Source organism: Anastrepha obliqua, chromosome 6 (genome assembly GCF_027943255.1).
Source record: "Anastrepha obliqua isolate idAnaObli1 chromosome 6, idAnaObli1_1.0, whole genome shotgun sequence".
In the NCBI taxonomy this organism is placed as follows: Eukaryota; Metazoa; Arthropoda; class Insecta; order Diptera; family Tephritidae; genus Anastrepha; species Anastrepha obliqua.
Genome location: NC_072897.1, coordinates 58,730,527 through 58,755,926, shown reverse-complemented (window position 1 = coordinate 58,755,926; position 25,400 = coordinate 58,730,527). Strand labels below are relative to the sequence as shown.

At 37.3% G+C, this 25,400-nt stretch overlaps 1 protein-coding gene across 1 annotated transcript in view; it reads right to left on the bottom strand.

The window, feature by feature from the left end:
• LOC129250820 (uncharacterized) overlaps positions 1 to 25,400 on the bottom strand; it is a 279,523-nt gene that overhangs the window by 153,407 nt on the left and 100,716 nt on the right. The window contains exon 5 of the mRNA XM_054890404.1: positions 7,087 to 7,237. Coding sequence (XP_054746379.1) covers positions 7,087 to 7,237 — 151 coding nt within the window. The remainder of the gene's footprint in view (positions 1 to 7,086; positions 7,238 to 25,400) is intronic.

Sequence of the window (25,400 nt, the reverse complement as noted above, 5' to 3'; positions counted from 1 at the left end):
GAACTAATACAAATAGTTATTAATCAATGTGAGACATGTCAGGAAATTAAATATGATAGAAGACCAATCAAACCAAAGTTCTTTCACACGGAAACACCCACAAATAAGGGAGAAATTATTCATATAGATACCTATGTCATGAAGAGTTGCCACTTTCTAACAGTTATAGACAAATTTTCAAAGTATGGAGTAGCATATTCTTTAAACGACAGAAATCATATTACTATCATTGAACAACTGGAAGACTATTTCACTAAAATAGGTAAACCGAAAAAGATAATAGCTGACAACGAATTTAATGTGACAAGGATTAAGGAATTTCTAAGCAATGAAGACATAGAACTTCATTTAACCAAGCCTAACAGTCACACTGGCAATGCGGACATTGAGAGATTCCATAATACCATTTCTGAAAAGTTCAGAATGTTACATAAATTAAACAAGGGCATATCAGTTAAACAGTTAATACAAAAAGCTATTAGAAACTATAATGATAGGTTTCATTCTACTATAAAATTCACTCCTTACGAGGTACATAATAATAAAGTGAATCAAGATGTTGTAAGAAGAAATTTGGAACAGATAAAGGAAAAAACAATTGACAAACTAAATAGAAACAGAGAAGAGTATACAGAACAAAGAACAGAAGGATTTATAAAGAATTACAAGGCAGTTAGACACAAGGAACAACCCAAATACAGAAAACACAAATTAGATAAAGTCCATCCAAGCAATATTAAACGACCTTTAAAATTTACAGACATGGATCATGATGATAGCAATAATACTAACGATACGACAATGTAAAGGTATAATGACTTTGACGGAATTAACGGAACAAACCGGATTTATAGATTTACAAATTAGAAACCAAGAAATACCCAAGGATAGTGACATAGTACTACACATGATTGACGTTTACAAACTAGAAACTATTATCAACGAAATGACGGACAATATAATATTAATGAAATTAGAAAATAAAGAGACACTACAACGAGAGTTGTTAGACATAAGGAATAAGTTACTAACGCTCATGCCAGTAAAAACTAGAAATAAACGCGGACTAATTAATGCAATAGGTAGTATGTCAAAATGGTTTTTTGGTACAATGGACGAAGACGATAGACAAAATATACAAACGCACTTTTTACAGACGAATGACACAATGAACCAACAAATCAAAATAAACAATTATTTCAGTTCAGCTATAGAGCATCTCAAAGAAATTGTTAAAAGTGATAGAGTAAAAATTGAAAAAGAACTTAATTCTATTAATAAATTTATGTATGGCGAATATAAACAAAATTTATACTTAGACCAGTATACAAAGATTCAGTTATTAAAAAGTAAAATTGAGCAAATACAAGAAAATGTTGTATCAGCCAAATATGGAATATTACACCCAAATATTTTAACTAGTGAAGAAATAGTAAAATATAATATTGATTATAATAAGCTTAAGTATCTACAATTAGGCACAGCCATTTTAAATAACACCTATCTAATATTCGGCATTAAGATACCTAAAAACTTTGAATATGTAAAAATAAGAAAGGTTATTCCAATACCTAACAAAGAAAATAACGAAATAGAAGCAAAAATAGAAGAAATATTCATTTATGCAAATAAAACTTTATTATTTGAAGAAAATAAATCTTTAAAAAGAATGAAACCAAGTAAACACTGTATATTAAAACAAAACTGTCACCTCACCAGAAATAAGGATCTTGAAATTCTAGCCATAGACGTAAAAACGATTATTGTTAAAAATGCTGTAAATTTACAAATGAATCAAACATGTAATAAAGAGAAACCAATTATGAATGGAAACTATATCATAAGATATAATAATTGTTCAATTAAAATTAGTGACTACTATTTTTCAAATTATATCGAAAACATAGAAGAAAATATGGAAAGTGTAAAATATGAAGACATTCGGAACTTTACAAAAAAAATTACATTCGATGAAATATTGGAGGAAAATAGATCAAATATAGAAAACATTTTTAAATTGAAAATTCATAGTAAAATCTCACATATCTGCAATGTACTAAGCATTATCATAATTCTAATAACTGTCATTGTTGTTATCAATAAACACAAACGTATAACTATTAAATTAAATACCCGAATTCAGGAGAATTCTAATCTAAAAGGGGGAGTAGTTACATATGCACATAGACAGGTAAAGGAAAATGATAAGTTTGCAGAATTTATCAGTCAAATAAACCAAACAACAGGAAAGTAATATGATATCATTCCCGTTGATTTCCCAATATTTCATTGAACTCAAAAATAAGCATTTTTGATAAATAAGCATTTTTGATAAATAAGCATTTTAATCAATAAGCATAAGCATTTTAATAAATAAGCATTTTAATAAAATAAGCATTTTAATAAATAAGCATTTTTGTTATTGAGCAATATAATATGTTGAATAAGCAATTATGTATACAGTTGTAAGCTTTCGTTAAACCTAAAATTAATTAATAAAGTTAGTCTGTGACTGAAACCTTAGAGTCAAACAACTGTCTTGCATTTTTTAAAAACCCCTTTTCTTAAATCAATTATAAAATTCGAACGACACCCCGACGACGACGCAATTTCGATATGTATATATGTGCAACAAATACTCGTAAACTCATACGCGCATTAACAACAACAATACACTACTTCTTTCGAGTGTCTAATCCACTTGCGCATGTTTGTATGTATCTACAAATGCTCATATATTCGTACGCGCATTCACATAACTACGCAGTTTGCTTTTTATTCTTTTTTTTTCTTCTAAATTGCTTAGCTCGCTTTGTACTTTATTAAATATACATATGCAAATAAACGTATATTCATACGCAAATTTCCAATAACCACAATACACTTGCCCTTCTTCGCTTACGTTTGCTTCTTTTACGCTTGCACTTGTACACGCTCGTCCATTCGTACGCGCATTTACATATGTACAGTCAACACAAAAAACCGACGACTCGCTTGGGCATCAACATTAAGCAAGCATCACATACATTTATTCCAATATGCAGCACACACAAACATATGTATGGATGTATATATAGGGTTATTCAATAGGTGCTCTTCAACTTTTTTCCGATAGGGAGGGCGAACGACGCAATATTTTTTATTTTTCGCTTGTCATTTGTAAACTTCATTAGTATACATTTCATCATGGAACGCTACACACTTGAGCAACGATTGCAAATCGGGCAAATTTTTTATGAAAATAATCGTTCTGTTGCTGCTACTTTAAGAGCATTACGGCCATTTTACGGTCCATTTAACAAGCCGTCCCGTTTTGGGGTTATGTGAAGTCATTGGTCTACAGTAAAAAGCCGGCGAAGATTTGTGAGCTCAGAGCCAACATTGAACGCGAAATTGCTGGAATTTGGGCCGATTTATGCAAAAGAATGGTCGAAAATTAGGTTCAACGATTGGACTTCGTAAAACGTGCACGCAGTGGTCATGCAAAAGAAATCGAATTTCATACTTAAATGTATATGTTCAAGCTCGATAATAAAAAAAAAATTACTTAAAAAAGTCAAACCGTTTGTGTTTTATTCAAAAAAGTTCAAAAGTTGAAGCGCTCTTACTGAAAAACCCTATATACTATGTCTTTTTCCACGCCACAATCCCTATCGGCAAATAGATTTTCGTGCCGTTTTAATTGTTTTATTTATGTCTGTTTTAACAACTTAAGTTTTTAATCCCATTTTGTTAACATTTCACCAGTTTATATTTCATACTCGATCACACATTTATTATTTTTCCCAATTACTTCATCGCTTAGGTTTCGATCCTACTTCTGACCTAAAAGGATGGCTTTTAAATGGTTACTGATTTATTCATCATTATTCAAATTTACATGTCAGTTATGAATTCATTTTAGATAGCTATGTACATGTTTAGATAAATGAGAAAATTGAGTAAACTAAGATAATAAATTAGCTACATCGCAGCTACAATGTACAGGATCCGGCACTCGAAGTGTGACCAACTTCAGACTGCTTGCGCAGCTGATGCACGGGAATCAGCTGTCTGTTAGTTGGCTAAATGACAGTCCAGAGTATTGTTTACAAGCGCGTGGAAGCATTTTGCCGAAAGTAAGCGCGAAAAAAGAAAATCAGTAATGGATTTCAAACGTAATAGTGTGATAGCAACCAGGAGGCAGCACCCTCCACAGGTAATGGTTTGGGCCGCTGTAACCGCAGATGGATGCTCTCCAATCGTTTTCATCGAGCCTGGCTTCAAGGTAAATGCGAAATGTTATCGGGAAAGTATTCTGGAGGTTGCTTTAAAGCCGTGGGCAGATAAACGGTAGCAGACCATGGACGTTTCAACAGGACTCGGCATCGTCACACAAAGCTTGAGTGAACTAAGAATGACTAAAAAACAACATTCCGAACTTCATAACGTCCACACAATGGCTCTCAAATTCACCAGACGCGAATCCGATGGATTATTCTCTGTGGGCCATTTTGGAGAGCAAGGTCCGAACTAAAAGATTCACCAGTATCGAGGCGCTGAAAAAAGCCATTGTCCGCGAATGGGCCAAAATACCTGCAAGTCATATTCGGGCAGCTTGCGATTCGTTTCTGGACCGTCTCAAAGCCATAGTCACGGCAAAAGGTGGTCATATCGAGCAAAAGTAAATTGGTTATGAATTATGTATTATTTTACCACGTATTTTACTTTGAATTGAATAAAACAAAATTTACGGTCTTTTTAATTGGTTACACTTCGAGTGCCGAACACTGTATTATCCAGAAAGTATTCTGGAGGTTCCTTTGAAGCCGTGGGTATGCAAACATTTCGGTGACAGATCATGGACATTTCAGCAAAAGCCGGCACCGTCTCACAAAGCTCGAGTGAACCAGGAATGGCTAAAAAACACGTTCCGAACTTCATAACGTCCACACAATAGACCCTATATATTTAGCTTTATTTTGCCAAAAGTGAATTTTTATCTTTTTTAATTCCAATTCTATAAGGTGTGTCATAAGTTATATGCCATTATAATTCCATGCACACTACAATTGAGAACACACAAAGTATGCTTCTATTCGGCGTCGATAAATTGACGAAATATATCTATGAGAAATCAAACCGGGAGGTCGAGCGAGACTTTAAGGCTTTACGCGCCGCTGCTAATCGAGCCAGCCAAAATGTGCAAGAATGTAGTCCAAGTTATTTCCTTAAACATAGTACGGGCGCCAAAAAATATATTTTCGTTGACTTTGTTGTCATGCGAAACATTGATGCTACCGTTGAAACAAATATATATATGAAAGATCGCTACAAATTTTGGACCATTGCCCCACAATTTGTATTCACGAAATTCGCAGAAACATAAATACAAATATGTACAAATTTATAATAAATTTAGTCAATTAATTTGTGAGCCTGTGGCGTGCCTTTCGATCATGTCCGATACCAATAGAACTATCTCATCAGCGAATATAGCAATCATGCTGTTTCTTGTAGTCGGAGTCGGTATGCCTACAGTATATTGGGCATAATTTGCCTAATCCCTTGAGAGACTCCCACGCTCATTGGTTGTATGTCAGAGTACCGTTTTATCTACTTTATATAAAATCTTCTGATTTTCATTGTTTGATAGTAGTCATTTGGCAAAGAGGTCTTCAACTTTTACAGAAAGCCAGTTTGCCAAACTTTATCAAAGGCTTTTGCACTCACAAATATCATACTTATAAGCATACAGCTACAGAGGCTTGTTTTTATCTATGTCGTCGTTGATTTTGTGTATAACTCTGTGGATTTGTTCTATCGCTGAATGTCTAGGACTAAATCCTAAGAAAAAAAGGATTTCAAACATCTTTGAAATAGTTAGCAGTGGGTTGATCGATCGATATGATGTTCCTAGCGTAGCGTAACCGGTTTTTTCTTGTAACTTCAAGACATATTTCGTTATGTTTTTTGCTGCATAATAGTCCTAGCCAAGGGCTACGACGACAGTGCTAACTCAGCTTAGTGTCTTTCGAAACTTTTCCGTAAAACCCAACAAAAGTGAGTGAGAAGTACGCGAAGCGTTTTGAGGCGGTATTTTTAGACACGCATTCGAAAGGGCCGAAATTATTTTATGCCGCGGCTGCAAAAGAAATTAAAAATCAAAAAAGTTTGTTGTGATATAGAATCAGCGGTTAAAGGTGTACAAAAATGTTAATGACTTTTCCGAGGGCGGCTTGAAGCGAGTGACTACAAAAAAGCGCCATCGAATGTCGACTGAATGAGGCCAACATACGAGTATCGTACCATCCCACATCATCAACAAATTGTTCTCAGAAAAACACATTGAGAAACAACAAACCAAGGAAATGGCGTTACAGCATTGGACTGGCTTTCCCAGTCCCCAGACGCCAACTCCCTATAAAACGCCTCTTGCTAGAGGGCCAGTCCATGATTTAAAACAAATCGTGTGTCAAGTTTGCAAAATCTAGTCCTGTTTGTCGACGAGCTACGCAGAAAAGCTGGTTCAAAGCATGAAGAAGATCCCAGGTTGTACTCGACAACGATGAAGACTACATGGTTTATTGAGTAATTGCGACTCGTAGTTTTGTACATACTTTCATGTGAAAACAATTTTAAATATATATCTTTTATACTTCATGAATAATTGCGGTTCCTTTTTTCTCACACAGACTGTATGTATTACGTAATCATAAAAACAGGAATATACTTACATATATGGTAGCATGAAAAAATTATGTAAGTTTTATTTCGTTACAATATGTTTAAGTCCAACTGCTTTAATGGGAAGGTTCGTCGAAAATTGATTTTACCATAAAATGCAATCCTAATTTTGAGTCAGTAAAAATGAAAAAGGTTTTATAAAAGTTTATTGCTTTCATTAAGGTATATATAAAATTTTGAAAGCGATTTTTCAGATAAAACCATCATTCAGTATAACATATTGAATGGTATATCGAAGTTGGCATATAATACGATTATATTTTAGTACCTATACTAATGTAACCTTATGCGATTAAGCAGAAACCTGAAACCAGTTTCGTCAAGTTAAACCTTAACCCTTGCATTTACCATTGCACTTACCTAATAAAACATTGGCTCCAATATTTAGCTCACTTATCTTTTCTAATGCAACACGTCGCAAGATTTTTGCTTCGATGTCGGTGAGATTTTGTAAACAAGAATCTTGTATCAATAAACGATCTCCATTCTCCGAGGCCCAAGTGAACTTCTCCTGTAAAAACGAAAAGTATTATAATGGGCACGGTTATATACAGTTAGAATTAAAAAAAAAATCTATTTATTTTTATTTTATTTTCTTAATGGACATATATTTACAAGTTACATTGAAATTTGAAAAGGCGTTTCAGAGTGCTTGAAAGTACAAGACCGGAGCGATAGCACTTACCTGGAACGCTGTCCCTTTTATGCACCTGCCTATTGTAAATGTTCCCTTGTAATGTATTTAGAGGCGTAAAGCACCTTTGTGTTACTGTTTTTTTTTTATATCTGAAAGGTTAATTTTTATTTTTCTCTCCCCAAACTGGAAAATATTTAAGTGTGGCTGTCAGTATAAGTGGCTAAGCCAAGCAGTAAACTTTATATTTTTTCTGTATTTTTTTCTCTTCTAGAGAAATGAGAAAATCTCTTAACATACGTAAGTCAAGAACAAAAAAGCGCATAAATGTTTTTAATCCAAAAACAGATGAAACGGATGAAAGTAGTTTCAGTGCCTCGGCGAAAAAATTTAAAGAACAAGAGGAAACGTCAGATCCGCGTGATCTGCCTGTTGAGTATCGCATTTTAAATTTTATAACAGTGTTTGCAGCAATTTCTGAATATGTGAAATGTAAGATCTGTGACTTGGTTTTAAAACTGTTTTGCAGTTGATAAGTGTGCAGATCGTAACATAAATTCTAGCTCTTTTGTAGCGCACTCTTATGAAATAAACTGACGATTTTTATTTGTCATGAGAGTCCTCGGATTAGGGTTAAAAGGTAAATTTTGGGGATTAATGGACATGCGAGCTTTTATATCACAGCCCACTAACGATTTAATAATGAATAGTATGTAATGTAAAAACAGCCACCGAAAAACTTTTTCAACAGGCGTGTACTGAAGAAAAAAATTTGAATTCCAAACATCAAGGTGATGAAAATTCGGCAGAATTAACTGTATCTGGCGATGGCACATGGAAAAAGCGAGGGTTTACTTCCTTGTATCGTGTGACATCATCGATCGGACACTATTCTGTTAAAATCTTTGATATTATTGTAAAAAGTGCCTACAGCAAACAGTGTGAAACTTGGTGGAAGAAACTCGATGCCGAAGAATATAATGAATGTATGCAGAACAAATCATTCTGGTTCTTCTGGGAAAATGGAAGTATCATAGATTCAGTCGTCGAAATATTCCAACGTTCGTTGGAAAAACTTGGAGTACAAAAATTACATCGGAGGCGATGACTCCAAAACGTACTCGGGAATTTTAAATGCTGAACCTTACGGTGATCAAGAAGTTGTGAAAAAAGAATGTATTCGACACGTACAGTAACGAAGATTGCTACTCTGAGATTATTTCAAAAAAATGTTGAAACAATTGAAAACAAAAAACGAAAAAAAAAAATATAAAAAAAAAACTCTCGGTGGAAAAGGCAAACTTACTGGAAAGATGATCGGTAAGTTGACAGTTTATTATCGCTTAGCAATAAGGAAAAATTGTGATTCCATTGGAAAAAGGTATAATACTATCTGGGCCACATATTATCATATTGTCCAAAATTGTTCCGGCCGGTTCGAAAACTGTGAAAATCGCTACATACGTAGCTGCAGCATATTTAATGAAGGTATGGCATCACTATTGTATTACATGAATGCAATAGTAATTACACTTCGGCCCCATGCGCATTCAAATGCCGATCTCAGAGTGAGTGAGAGCACCCCAGATGGCCCGCAGACAACATCAGCTCGAGTTATTAGAAACTGCCGAAGCGGCGCACAGTGCGGCCGATTCCCAAAAAGCTGACCAAAAGTCGAAAAAAATAGTTTCTAGATAGAGTTTTTTTGTCTCTGGGTTGGCTACAGTAATGCCTTGAGTAGTGAAAACCGTTCATAGCAACGTCCTGTACCCTAAGTATCCTCTGTATTTTCAGTCGCAACGTGGCCTTCGTTTGAGCATCGTATTACTGTCGATGAATAGTGAAAGTTGTACACATTTGAAAGATTTTGTAATGGAGTAAATTAAAGAAACCAAATGATATCATCTTCAGAAGGTTAGTAAAATACGAGAAATCTTTAGTACATATCAATACCTCGACACAAAATTTTTAGCTGCAGCAATACGTAGATACATTTTTTGCATTTTTTTTTATAAAATTTGAGTTTTCAAACTGTATAGTAATACAACGCCGTCATATGATGCTTTGAAACCTATTAAAGGTTACTCAAAAAAGTAATGGTTACTGAATAAAACAAGATTCAGCTGCTACCACTTGCTACCTTGCGACCCCGAAAACATATAAATTTACATGCATCTTGATTATGTTCTTGAATATACGCTATTTCACGTGAGGGGGTGGCCAATAGGGGTGGAAGGGGGTGGATTTTCAAAATTTTAAGATCAAATTCGTAATCAGCGACTCTGGAAACATAAGTTAACATGCATCTTGATTATGTTCTAGAATATACGCTATTTCACGTGAGGGGGTGACCAATAGGGGTGGAAGGGGGTGGATTTTCAAAATTTTAAGATCAAATTCGTAATCAGCGACCCCGACAACCCCCGAGTAAGAAATTTTGAATCAATTACTTAATTTTTTGAGTTTTGGCCAGCTTTTCGGGAATCGGCCGCACTGTGCGGCGGAGGGTGTATTATATGGACCTGGAATAGACAACTCCAAGTTAGTTAAAGAACAAAATTTGTATCCTATGGAAAGTGCTTTTCAAACTTTAAACGCATTTTTCTTAAAATGGTGTTTTCAAAGTCGGTGACCAACATAACTTAAAAATGGTTTAGTCTTAAATTTTAACACGTGCTTCTTAAATATATTTTTTAGTAATTAATCGAAGATTTTTTCTCACGGATATTTTTTCTATGAACAATTTAAGGCCGAAATTTTGGCCAAAAATCATTTTTTTAGAAACCGCCATTTTGTCAAAAAAATTTATTTTGCTTATTCTTTCGATTAATTACTAGATTTAATATTACTTTAACGAAATCTGTTTAGTTTTTTAATTTCAGAGGATCTAGTTCAGAGGTATAGTGGTCACCGCAAACGTCTTTTTTCAGAACAGCCCCGGAGATTAACTGTAGCTCCTTTCCAAATAAATATTTTTACTAGTACTAAGTCTTAAAATACAGTTAAAAGATAATACAGGGTGGCTGATGAATTTTGCTACATTAAGAAACTCAAATAACTTTTTTTTTAGTGTATGGAATTCATTTATTTTTTTTTTCAAGTTGAAGGTCATTAAATTTTATTAAATGAAGCTTAACTAGTTTTAAAAATAATTGAATTTAAATGCCCCCCATGTTCGTTGACACAAGTGCGGCATCTTAGTAAAAAGTTGTTCATTGCTGCTTTGAGAGTTGCGACAGGAATAGCCGCAATTGTTGCCCGAATGGATTGTTTTAGTTCATCCAAATTTGTTGGCTTTGTTTTATAAACTTCTTGTTTACATAAACCCCACAAGAAAAAGTCAGGTGCAGTAAAGTCAGGCGACCTGGGGGGCCAACGAAATTCGGAGTTTCTTGAAATCAGTTGATTGGGAAATTTTCGTCGCAACTCTGTCATAACAGTCTGGGCTATGTGAGACGTTGCCCCATCTTGTTGAAACCACACAGAGTTGAAAGGAATTCTCTTTCGGCGTAGTTCTGGATAGAAAAATTCTTTCAGCATTTTCAAATAACGGTCTCCAGTAACCGTAACGGTGCGACCATTTTCTTCAAAAAAATAAGGCCCTACAATACAGCGTGAAGAAACCGCACACCACACTGTCACGCGAAGAGGATGCAATTCCGTCTCGTGGAGTATCTGTGGGTTAGAAGTACTCCATATTCGACAATTTTGTTTGTTCACATTGCCATTTAAATCGAAATGGGCCTCATCAGACATGAAAAGGCAGTTTAACATATTTTGGTCTTCTTCCACCATTTGCAGGATCTTCTGGCAAAATTCCAAGCGAATCGGTAAGTCTGCTGCATTCAGTTTGTTAACCATTTGAATTTTGTAGGGAAATAAGTCTAAATCTTTGTGCATTATTGTTTGCAAAGACTGTCGGCTGACACCAAGTTGAGCAGATAAATTTCTTGTTGAAACCCTTGGATTGCTTTGTATAGCTGCAGCTACAGCAGCGATCGTTTCCTCCGTCCGAACTGGTGGGTTTCGACGATAAGGCCTTCTTGCGACTGTTCCTTGCTCAGCAAAATTATTCACCAGTCTCATTATGGTCCATCTGCTCGGGGGATCGCCGCCAAACATCCGCCTGTACTCTCTCTGTATCAAAACTACGGACTCCAGTGCGTGATAGCGGCGGACTATCCAAATTCTTGTTTGCGTGCCCCAATTATCCATTTTAATAAATTTTAAAGATCAATCTGCAAATTAAAACAAAAATGGAACAGATAACTTAAAAAGAAAAAAAGTTATTCAATTTTTTTTTGGTAGCGGCTTTCATCAGCCACCCTGTATAATCGGTGTACAAATTTTTAATACAATAAATTTAAAAGTTTTCTCAGAAAAAATTCTGGAAAATTCGCTTTTTTCGCCCATCTAACTGTATATAGCCCCTTGAATAAGAGCTTAAACATGACATTCAGTTATTCGTTACCCTTTTCTGTCTTCCGTTTCTGTTTTACCTGTCTCATTCTTTGCTAAGATAATGGATATGAAGGACAAATTTTATAAACTATTTGAAAGATTAATAATTTTTATTTGTATGTATTACAATGTCATATCATGGGACGTATACTACTGATGCCACGAAATTCCTCACGAACTTGATATCGTGTTAGTAGTTGGCAGAAGGTTCTGTCACCTCGTAAGGTATGCTCCTACTTATGTTTGTACATATGTAATAGATATCTATATAAATTTCTTCTTCTTCTTCTTGGCCGAGTTTAAGAAAGCGCGCCAGTCGTTTCTTTCTCAACGTCGCCAGAAGTACCAAGTGAAGCCAAGTCCTTCTCCACCTGATCTTTCCAACGCAGAAGAGGTCTTTCTCTGATAACACCAGCTGGTACCGTATCGAATACTTTCAGAGCCGGAGCGTTTGTATCCATTCGGACGAGATGACCCAGCCAACGTAGCCGCTGGATCTTTATTCGCTGCGCTATGCCTATGTTGCAATAAAGCTCATACAGCGCATTATTCCATCGCTTGCGATACTCGCCGACACCAACGTGCAGAGGTCCAAAAATCTTTTGCAGAATCTTTCACTCAAACACTCCTCATCGGATGTTGTCTCCCTCAAGGAGGTAACGGATACGATGACCCCGCGGACCCTAGTCAAGATGTCCATCGTTTCAGCGACTTTGTAAGAGTTAGCTAGAAAGTTAGGAGACAACCTCCAGCACATGTTTGTTCCCCATATTGGGCTGTCACCATGTAAGGTGCGACTGTATGTAAAAAGTATGACTGGTATGCAACGGGGCGCACTGGGAGTCCCTGGATAGGTTGTTATGGCGTTCAACTTGCGACCTCAAAGGGGTGATGTGAGTTCGCTCTGCCGATGTGTTAGCTACGATGTATATCAGAAACCAGTCGCCTTGAACCCTGGTCAGGAAGTGTTCATTCGGCGAAAGAGTAGTAGCTTTCGTTGCTCTGGACGAGCGCCGGTCCGTTCATGTTTTCCGGGATCGGTAAAGCGTAGGTAAGGCTTCAGGGAAATAGGGTACGAGCACTGCATCCGAGGGTACACCCGCTCTAGATTAGTTTGGACCGCCACCCTGAACACGTTGCGCTGGTTAAATAAAAAAGTATGAAAAAAAGACAAAGAGCACAGCCCTTTCGTAAGGAAACCTCGATTGCTTCGCTCACCACCAAAAAAGCGAATACGCCTTTAACGAGTGGATCATTGCCAATTGTAGACAGATCAAAAACGGTCAATGAAGAAGCTGAAATGACGCCTCAAGAATAAGACGTAAGAGTTACGTCAAAAGAGGCTAGAAACTCTGCAAATGCGCCCAATGCGACGTCACAAACCCCTGTAACTGCAAAGGACGCAAACACAGAAAGGGGAAAAACTGCATCTCCGCGACAAGAGTTTATTCTCAAAATGCGAACTGAAGAAGAGGAAGCCGTAGAGAAATGTTTGAGAGTGCTTAGGAAGATGAAAGGAGTTATATCGAAGAGTAGGAATACATCATATGGCCCCTCGGCAGGCAATGGCAAACCTCTGAGTGTATTTCTCCCATGAGAAGCTCCTTATAAAAATATCTGCCTTTCGGAGTCGGCTTCAAACTGTAGGTCCCTCCATTTGTGGAACAACATGAAGACGCACACCACAAATATGAAGAGGAGCTGGGCCAAATACCCAAAAAAGGGTGTACGTGAAAATTATATATATATATACCTATATGTATATAATACATCCACGAAACTAAAAACCGGAGTCTCAGAGCTCAGTGAACTATTCGACGTCATGAAGGGGTTGCATTCGTGCTGAGAAAACCGGTAAAGGCCGTCTCTTGCCGGACACATCAACGCAAGAAATCGGAGGTGACATCCCCGCAACTGCTCGAAAAACAGGTGTTGTCCAGGAGAGTACTCCGTTAACCGCAAACCGGAATGCATCAAATCCTGCCGCACCCGACTCTTCGAAGAAACTAAGAGTTCGAGAGCCTGAGAAATGGCAAGTGGTAAGCCGGCAAAAATCTATACCCCATACCGTTCGAAAAGGAAGTGATGGAGCGCAGAATGATGGAGCAAGGAAGGCTAAAGTGAACCAAAAGAAGAATGAACGAATACCAAAACCAAAATCGGAGTCTGTGTTCGTAAAGCCGGTAGAGGGCTACAGGTATGCTGAAACCTCAAAAACATCCAAGAAAAGACCATGCCACACGAAACCACAACGGTGAAAGGCATAAGAAGAATCAAAACTGGCGCTCATTTATTTCAAATAGAAAAGGGGAAAACAGTTAACTCTGATTTTTTTAAACAATTAGTTGAAACCGTAAAAGCGATCGGTTTCATTACACCCCTCAGACCAACTTCAACTGTAGAGGTCAGAGACTTGGATGCCGTCACGGAGAAGAAGGAATTTAAGAATTTAATTAAAGAAGCTGTGAGGAGAATGCTAGCCGGCACTAACGAAAATATCGATGTTAGGATAACAAAACATAATCAACGACAACAAGTACGGGCTTATGATACTCTCGCTATTGAAAGCGCAGAAAAGCTGCTCCAGCAAAATAATATCCAAATCGGATGGGTTAGTGCAATTATGAGAGCTAGCACATCTCTGAAGTGGTGCTACCGGTGCTTCGGTGTCGGACACCTTCAATCAAACTGCAAAGGACCCGACAGAAAATGAAAGAGTGCACCAAAGAGCCCGAATGCTGCCTATGTACTGATGCTAATCGTAGCGAGACAAAGCATATGCCAGGCTCGAACAAATGCCCGAAGACAAAAGAACATGCCAAAATATGATTATACTCCAAACAAATATGCACAGGAGTAAAAATGCAGACCTGCTAATGGAGCAGATGGTCTTAGAAAAAGGAGTTCAAGCAGTATTAATAAGCGAACAATATGCTCAATCCGAGAAAGCTTGGATCGAAGACGAGTCTGTCTGCCTAGGGGCACAAATTTCAATACATCACGTTTTGCATTGAAATGGAAAACCAACGAGTGCGTGGAAATCGAAATGAAAGTACACGCAAATAGTACATAAACAAGCTAATTGCGACGTTCTTGCATATATTGACGAACATAAAACGACGATATGTACAAATAGTACAGTAAAAGCACTAGTCAAGACAAATAAAATAGATAAGAATAAAAAAAGAAATGCTGTATACTGATGGACACACGACATCGTAGAACTTAGAGATATGTGCATCCATAAGCGTAGAAAGTATGCTAGAGCCAGAGTAAAGCTATAAGCCAAAGCAAAAAAGACAAATTGGAAGAGCTAAGAAACGATCTAAGCAGTAACCCAAGCTACAAAATCGTTATGAAAAAGTTAGGAGCCAAATCCCCTGCTGCCGATATGGAAACCGAAGTGGTAAGCAAAATAGTCGACACACTCTTCCCAACTCACAGTGCTCAAAGGGGAGAACTCGAGTATGAAGCAATGGAACCTGTCTCATTCACAGAAGAAGAACTAATAGATGCTGCAAAAGCAATGAAATGCAATAGAGCGCCGGGATATGATGGCATAGTTGCGGAAATATTGAAACTATTGGCAATCGAACCCTCTTCGAACCTCTTTTGCTGCTAAACATGTACAACGCATGCCCTAAAGAAGGAATTTTTCCTGAAATATGGAAAAAACAAAACCTAGTACTATTCAGTAAAGGAAAGGGAGACCCTTTATTAGCGTCCGTGCGTGACACAGCAGAACCGTTTGAAATTTGCTGGTAAGCAGGTACAATTTAATGAGTGTGAAAAATCATCACTCTTGAATGATGAAGACCTATTAAAACTTAGCATAAGTGCATCTAACCTAACCTTATTTAAATGAAGCTAATATACACAATATAATATAAGTTATTCAAGGTTACCTCGAGTTTGGATAGGTTGGCATTGCAAGCTAATCAAAATTACTTCCTTTTGCAATGGAGAAAAGCAGCACAATGGGTTCGATTGTCTCACATTGTGTACAGTTTGATTGATTTCGATAACGTTAGGTTAGATGAGGGTAAGTCAGAAAATTGCAAAAGTAAGTCAGCAAATTGCGTTACTTTTTGCATTATTATTATTTTTTTTTAAGTTACAATATTCTTCTAGGGTCTCTGTTCAACTCGAGAATGTTCTGTTTTTATTTCATTTCTACAAAAACGTTCTTCACTTGAAAAATTTCTTATCAATTTTGATGAAATAATGCTTGCTAGATTCATAATGGACACAGGTATGAGTAAATATACTTAATTATACACGTATTTCGCGACAAATAACTGAGAAGCGCATTAAATTTGCAAATATGCAAGTACTGAACAAAACTTTCAGTTTACTGATTTTTTTGTTTTACACATTTTGATGAAATTAAATGCTTTTTACATTCGGAATAGTCACAGCTATAAGACTTTCTATTAACAAATGAACCTTTCATTTCAATATTATCGACAACATCTCGATAAGGTAATCAAATTTGCAGACCACTTCTCTATGGTTTTCCTCTCTGGGAGTGTTACTAAGATAAATCGCACGGCATCGGGCTTGCAGCTCAAGCTGATCCCATCGGGTGAGATCCTCAGAAGATCCAGAGCTCACATTTGGCTGCCAGCGGTGAACGAACCAGGCAAAAAACTGTTTCCGTTTATCAAGCTGCAGAATAGCAAGATCAGTGAATGGCAGCTGACAAATGTAGAAGATGCCACAAAAGCCATCCATCCTCTCTTTTTGGCCATCAGTGAAGAATCGCTGGAGGAACAGTTCAAGGCGGGCAACAAAATTCGCTTTGGCATTCATTGGTGCAGAAAAATCTCTATCATTCAAAAGCAGCCACCAGCCACCTCCTTCTCAGCGTCATCCCGGATCCCTGGGTTAGATAAGTCATGGGGATACACAGTAGTGCATACAATCTTTTCTATCGAAAAGAGTCAGGTAAAACTACGGCATGCATTCTTAGAAAGGTATAAAGGCTTTCCTATGTTCCAATTGCAGCACATAATATATTACATGAGCCCGCTGGGGGAACTGAAAACGGCCTTCAAGCATTACCAACAAGTCATCTATCTCAACGGGTTTGACGCGAATGCGAGGCATACCATTTCGAACAGTAGCGAAATGAACGTTTAGGTGAGTTACTACTTAAATATTAAGCTCAGTGTAAGTAATAGAGATAACAAACCGATTTTCATCTTCCCAAGATCAGATCGATTTCAATGTCTGATCACTGTTTATACTATTAAATTGCCAAAACAGGACCCAGACTGTCTTCATTTTTACAAATCCTGGATGAACAAATTGGAATGAATTCATTAGAGTATCTAATCGTAAACTGTAAGATGTACGAGAGGGGATACAGGGAAAGGGACTGCTTACACTCCACTGCTGATTTGGATATGAAAGTTAACGTGTTGGAGAGGGTAGCGAATAGGGCCTTCAAGAAGTCCACACCAATCAGTATAATCAAAAACGAACCATGGTGGAACGGATTATTGAAAAAGCTCAGAGATAAATTAAGGTCAACATTTAACAAATGTCATCTGACTGGCGTACCATGAGTAACGGAAAAAATAGAAGTAAGCACTAAGGAAAGCTAAAGCTGAATGTTGGCAATCCTACTACACATCAATCGAAAACTGTGCGGTATCCGCATGGCTGAATAAGATAATGTCTACAGAACACTCCACTCTCACCTTCACTAGAAGCGAGTTTGGAAAGTGGATATGCTCTAGCAAAAAGGTCCCTAGAAATGTTAGTTAAATGTCACTTTTCTGGGGGTAATTCCTATGGCATGCCAAGAATCTGGAATGTCCAAAAACCTCCAGGAGACGAGATAGTCTTAATAGTAGACAAAGAAAAGATTGCCTTTTCAATAAACAGTTTTGAGTCCTATAAATCAGCAGGTCCAAAAGGCATTAGATGAATTATGCTTCAAAAGCTTTTGGACCACATGCAAATCTTATTAACTACAGGTACGGCGTGGCTCCAAAAAGATATGGCTAAGGAAAGAGTTAATATTAGAAGACAAGGCATGCGTTTTACTTTTTGGGAGCTGTGACTTATATTCCGGAATCCTGTACAGTGTTCTCAAGACCAACCCAATCGGATCGGAAGCTGGATAACCTGTTTACCTGTCTTTTAATCCATACAAGACAGCGAGGGCTGCTGGAATCAGCCCAGTAGTATTGAAGCAAAGTGATGTAATTTTGGCACATCTTGGTGGAATAATGAGCTATAGTCTCCCAATGACCTACATCCCAACAGTGTGGAGAAGAGTACGAGTGGTTTTCATACCAAAAATAGGAAAAAATGACTACTCACTGGTCAAGTCCTTCAGATCGATTAGACTTACCTCTAGTGAAAGCAATGGAAAAAACTATCGACAATGAAATCAGATTCAAATCAACATGAATACAGGTCAGGAAGGTCTACGGACACTGCGAGAGTATGTCGCGCACTAGAGAAGAGGAACGTGCAAAGACATATCTTTAAACAGAGAGAGCCCCTGCTACTGACAAAGATAGCTTAAACAGAAATGGTAGATAGTACTATTCCACTTCAAACAAGTAAAGGAAACCCGCACAGGTATCCTATCACCAGTCCTGTAAAGCCTAACCGTTGATGACTTGCTGCACTGACTTACTATCTGTGGTAAAGCATATGTAGATGACGTTGTAATCATAGCCAGCAGCAAGTTCGGGAATACACTTTCCGAAATAATCCAAAGAGCTTTAAGCCTCACGCAGAAATCGGGTGTAGGGTGGGGTTTTTTGTTTTACACATTTTGATGAAATTAAATGCTTTTTACATTCGGAATAGACACAGCTATACGACTTTCTACTAACAAATAAACCTTTCATTTCAATATTATCGACAACCTCTCGTTAAATTCGCAAAAATTGGAAAAATTGACTACAATTTAAGTTTTGTGTTGAAAAATCAGGCCCAAGGATCAATACTCGGACCTTAACTTAGAAATATAAGCTTCTATGAAATTCTTCGAATAGAGATGCCTGAGGATGTGAATTTAGTGGGATACGCAGATGACATTGCAGCTGTAATCATCGCCCGATACACTGACGAAGCCAAAAGGAAGTTAAATCCAGTGATGTTCCGAGTTCAGACATGGCTAGAAGACCATGGATTAAAGCTGGCCACAGAGAAAACAGAGCTAATCCTTCTAACGAACAGACGTATCCCTCTCGATGCCACTGGTCAAATACCTAGGAGTGCAATTATACACAAGGCTAACTTACTGGGCGCACATAAATCATGCCGCCACAAGAGCTGCCAAAGTAAGCGGCATGTTAAGTAAGCTCATGGCAAACCTTGGTTGGACCTCCAGAACAAGCGAAAAATTTTAATGGACACGACGAACTCGATTCTTTTATACGGATGCGAAATATCAAAAGTGTTTGAAAAAATACTCTTTGCCAGATTAGACAAAATTCTGATAGAAAAAAATATAATACCAAGCCATCAATTTGGATTTAGACGACAACATTCAACTGTGCAACAAGTCCACAGAGTTATAAACAAAATATTAAATGATATGGAAAATAAAAGGTTCTGCATAGCTGTCTACCTGGATATTGCAAAAGCTTTTGACAGGGTTTGGCATAAAGGACTACTACATAAGCTCAGCCAAATATTACCACGGAATCACTTCACCATTCTCAAAAGTTATCTGGAAAACCGACATTTCTTTATAAAGTTCGAAGACGAATGCTCAAGCATGATGCAAATGACAGCAGGAGTACCCCAAGGTAGTGTCCTAGGGCCTCTATTGTACCTGATATTTACAGCAGATATACCGATACCAACCACAAAAAATTGCATGATAGCCACATTCGCGGATGACACGGTTTTAATGGCATCGGATAAAATAGAAAAAAACGCGACTGACATTCTTCAACAAACAATAAATAACACCGTATCATGGTTCGATAATTGGGGAATAGAAGTCAACAAAGATAAAACGGTACAAGTAATATATACAAACAGAAAGCCTAAGAAACATAAATTAACAATAAAAAACAATGAAATAAAAATCCTTCCTAGTGCAAAGTACCTTGGCATAACTATAGATGAAAAACTAAATTGGAAACGACATATACAAAACAAACGAAATGAAATCAAAAACAAGTTCAGACAATTATATTGGCTGTTGGCTAAAAATTCAAAACTAAGCCTTAACAACAAAGTAGTGATATATAAATCTATAATCTCACCCATTTGGAAATATGGCATTGAAATCTGGGGCACAGCAAAAAAAACCAATATCAAAATAATTCAAAGGACGCAATCTAAAATACTTCGAACAATAACAAAAGCAGGCTGGTATATACCAAACGACGTGATCCACAGCGACCTCAATATCGACACAATAGATGACACAATTAGAAAATATAGCATCAAGCATATAAAACGACTAACAATTCATCAAAATGAACAAATGCGCAAACTACCACAATCGGAGAAAGCGGGAAAACGAAGATTAAAACGATTAACTCCAACAGAACTCACAATTTAACAAAACAATAAAGAAAAACAAAAATAATAATAATAATAATATAATAAATAATAATAATAAATAATAGTAATAATTAATAATAATAATAATTATAACACAGAAAATAATATAATGTAGCATAATCTGAAGCAAAATTGAATGTTTATCTAGCATTGGTTAGAGAACAAAGAATTCCAATACTACTTTAAAAATAATTACTTATTGTTAAAATTTAACAGATTGTAATTTAAAAAGGGAATAATAAAAAAAAAAAAAAAAAAAAAAAAAAAATATGGGCAGATTCCTTAAGGGTGCAATGCCGGCGGAAAACTCTGCAATCTGTGCAACGCATCTGCGCTCTCAGAGTGGCTTCGTCATACAGAACAGTATATGAAGCAGCGGTTTTAGTTATCAGCGGAACTATCCCTATAGATATTCTAGCACAAGAGCGCAAACCGGGATGTCTCCCAAAGCTTCTCCGATATTAGAATTCAAACGCTCACACTTTGGCAGGCAAGATGGAACTCTGAACGGTACGGTAGATGGACAGCGAGACTAGTACCCAATCTAAAAAACTAGGTAGAAAGAAAGCACGGCGAGGTTAACATTACCTCACACAGTTTTTGTCCGGACATGGCTCCTTTCACAAGTATTTGTGGCGAATGGGAAAAGTGAGCCTACCAAACTGCATATATGGAGATACTGAGTATAATGATGCGGACTACACCTTCTTTAAATGCGAGAGGTGGAACATAGAGAGAACAGCTCTGCATCGAGCTATTGGTGTATATACACCTGAAGAAATTATCGAGAAAATGATGATAGATGAAGAAAAATTGAGTGCCGTCGCAAATTTCGTGGAGGATATTATATGAAAAAGAGGCGTGAAATGGAAAGTTATGCCGAAGAGCATTGAGCATAGCTTTCTCAAAACAACCCTGGATGCAGGGTGAGTAAGTGTCCTTCTTAGGACGCCCTCTTGGCCTTCTACCTCGAAGCAATGCGGAAGCAGTCCCATGGTGGAGGGAAAAATCAAAGAGAAGAGGAGGGATATTTTTAGTGGAATCACCACACACGTAGTAGCGACGGTTACTATATGGTGTGAAGGCATTTTTAACCCAACCTCACCGCCAAAACAAAAAAAAAATTGTTTGACGGGCTATAGGGCAACGAGCGTCGCCTTGTTGGAACCAAATGCTGTGGCTTAAACAGGTCGTTTCTCATGGCGGAATAGCGTTCACCATTCACTGTTACATTAGCGCCAGCCTAGTCTCTGAAAAAATATGGGCCGATGATTCCTCAACCCCATAGACCAAACGGTTGTTTTCAATGGATGTAATAGCTGTTCTTGAATGGCTTCGAGTTGCTCTTGAGCTCAAATACGGTAATTTTGCTTATTGACGTAGCCATTACGCCAGAAATGGGCGTCGTCGTTGAATAACTTAAGTTGGCGTGATGGCGACCAACGCTTCTCATAGAGCGGTGATATTCGTAATACAATTGTACGATTTGTAAACGTTGTTGAGGCGTCAGTCTTTCCATGATGAAATGTCAATGAATACTTTTTGGGTGTTTGGCCGAGCTCATTCTTCTATTTGTCGCGTGCGTTGTTTTAAGCCGACTCGTAACGGCAGATAGCACTCGGAGCTTTGACATTGCCTGCCGAAAGACGAGCGCTATTAGAAAAACCTTGTTCTATCATTTGATGTTTCATGCACCGTGGTCACGCTCCAAACTTTTCGGCTACGGCGGCCGTTAATGCATTGCTCCCCACAAAAAGCGAATTAAAAAACGAAAATCGTTGTGGTGATAATAATAACACTGTGCGACAGTGAAATTATACTTTTATAGAGACCTAGTACAACTTGTAGGTATAGTAAAACTAAGAAACATGGTATAGGAGAAATTTCCAATACACCCCCAAAATCTCATTTTATGGCCATAAAACCGTTTTTCAGTAGGTTGATGTGAACAATCCCTCCTAACTTCGCCAATTTCCATCCGATTTCGAATTTGTTTTTTTAGTTCGAAAGAACAAAAACAAGCCTTTTTGACAGAGTGTTGACAATTTTTCTGAAATGACAACTGACGAGACTGTAGACGGAAGTATTCGGAATTTTTTTATTTTTTCTCTATTTTTTCAACTTTGACATCATTTTTGCGATATTATCCGATATTGAGGATGTTTTTTAGTAGACTACTGTTATAGTGAATTTAATTCTGCGTCGAATGAGCTATATTTGACTGTAATTGAATTAAAATTCATAGAGTTGTGCGAGTTGTGCGAGTTTTAAGATTTTATTTTTTTTACTAATTTTATAGCAAGTGTCAGTATAAACACATCATCAGTATGAAACAGTACAGGTTTAAAATTTTAAAAGATGTCGGGAAAAACTAATCTTAATTTCAAAAATGTTTGCTAGACCTGCTCCGTTTATAAGAGTCATCACTTGTTTTACGTTTCAAGGACCAGCAGTAATCAGCAAGCATGTTGATGGAGTTCTTCCCTTGAAAACGTTTTTCGATGACTCCTATCTCCTGGTGAAATCTTTCACCCTGTTCATCGCTCATCTGGCCCAGGTTTTCCGGGAAAAAATTCAAATGTGAGTGCAGAAAGTGTATCTTGATGGACATATTGCATTCCATTTTTTCGTACGCACTCAAAAACTCTTTGACGACTTCAACATAATCAGAGCTCTTTTTATTTCCAAGGAACTTCTCACACAATGATTTAAAACTTTCCCATGCCCGTCTTTCCACTGTACTGAGCTTACTCGTAAATTTCTCATCTCGCATGAGTTTTCGAATCTGAGGCCCGACAAGGAACCCTAAAGTTGTGATGACTCTTATAAACGGAGCAGGTCTAGCAAACATTTTTGAAATTAAGATTAGTTTTTCCCGACATCTTTTAAAATTTTAAACCTGTACTGTTTCATACTGATGATGTGTTTATACTGACACTTGCTATAAAATTATTAAAAAAAATAAAATCTTAAAACTCGCACAACTCGCACAACTCTATGAATTTTAATTTAATTACAGTCAAATATAGCTCATTCGACGCAGAATTAAATTCACTATAACAATAGTCTACTAAAAAACATCCTCAATATCGGATAATATCGCAAAAATGATGTCAAAGTTGAAAAAATAGAGAAAAAATAAAAAAATTCCGAATACTTCCGTCTACAGTCTCGTCAGTTGTCATTTCAGAAAAATTGTCAACACTCTGTCAAAAAGGCTTGTTTTTGTTCTTTCAAACTAAAAAAACAAATTCGAAATCGGATGGAAATTGGCGAAGTTAAGAGGGATTGTTCTCATCAACCTACTGAAAAACGGTTTTATGGCCATAAAATGAGATTTTGGGGGTGTATTGGAAATTTCTCCTATACCATTTTTTTTTAGTTTTTCTATAGCCACAAATCGTGCTAGGTCTCCATAAAAGTATATTTAATTTTTTTTTTTTGTCACACCGTGTAATTTACTAAATGATGTAAATTGTCACATCCGTAGTAAACACGTTTATCAAAATTCCAAAAATGATTCGAAGTAAAATTTTATGACCACAAATTCAAAATTAAGAGGAAATAAATTTTGGAAATAACTTGTTGCACAATTTGTACATTTTAAGTGTATACACGTTCATTTTTTTACCATATCGTTGTTATATGTTTATTTTTACTTTTGTTAATAGGGAAAGAACCTTCTCGTGGTGCAGTCTTAGTCGTTTTTCAAACCGAGTCCAAACAAACAAACCCAAATCAGCTGACAACATCGCAATGACAACGAACACAAGAACAGAGAATTATCGGGCTCTGGGGAAAATCGATATTGACTCGGACGAAAATAGCCTCTTGGCCTCTAGTCAAGAGACCTTGATTAGCAAGCAAGCAATTCCAAAACCAAAATCGGTTACAACTAAAGCACGGGAAAGTACTCAGAAGAGTACGACCCTAGTTCTAGCTTCCACTTCTAAAACAGATTTGGAGGCGGCCTCTGGCGCATCTGCGCCTAGGGTTGATTATTATGAAGCAGCGGTACCAGAAGGCAATGTACATGCTTGACAGAATACCCAAGAATGCTGCAACCGGCACCGTATATGAGCGTTACTAAATCGACAAGCAAAGGTACGAAGCGCAATGCCTCGTCTGGAGAATTGGAATAGCACAAGTTCTCGGGAACAACTATCGGAAGTATGTATTTTTTCAGAGAGTCAAGCAACCATCTTAGTTTTAAAGTCACCTACAACCAATTCAAAAATCGTCAGACAATGCAAAGAAGAACTTAACGCTTTAGCGCACACGACAGACATCACTTTCGTTTGGGTACTTGGCCCTACGAGCATAGAAGGTAATCAGAGAGTTGATGAACTGGCAAGACAGGGGGCATTCTATAACGAATCCGAAGCGGTAGAAATAGGCTGTCCCCAAAGGTCTGCGCAAAAAGGAGATATTCTCGATCTTCCAAAAGCATAATTTCAAAGAAATGGCTGAAAAGAAAGTAGACGACATATGCAGATTCATAGTCAAATCATGATGGATCGACTAATAAAAAATGGTATATCAAAATGGTATCTTTTGTGTTAATCGAGTTAAGGCTAAATCACTCAGACCACCACCACTACTTGAGGACGATGACCAAAGATTGCTTCACCATGTCCATTGGATGATTCGCAGCAGATAAATTAATTCGGCTGTATTAGAACGGTGTCTCCTCAATACCGGGCCGAATTCAGGAGTAATGGTGACCTTCCCGTGACAAGAGACGCTGGCGCGGTGGACCAGTGAGATCTCCTATAAATTTAGAGACTGCAGAGCTTGCCTTGTCAAGCTGGTAGTTGGACGAACAAGATGAATATAAACACAACAAAAAACAACAACAACGGTAACAATAATACGAAAGGTACTGGAAGGAAGCAGGTTAAATATCACCCCGCGGGGCTTTCGGAAGCTGAGGTATCACCCTTCGAAGTACGAACCCGCGAGGATGAAAAAACCTCTACCAACCGAGGAGTTCATCATGAAGCCGTCCTAGGTGTTTTGAGATCGAGTTGTC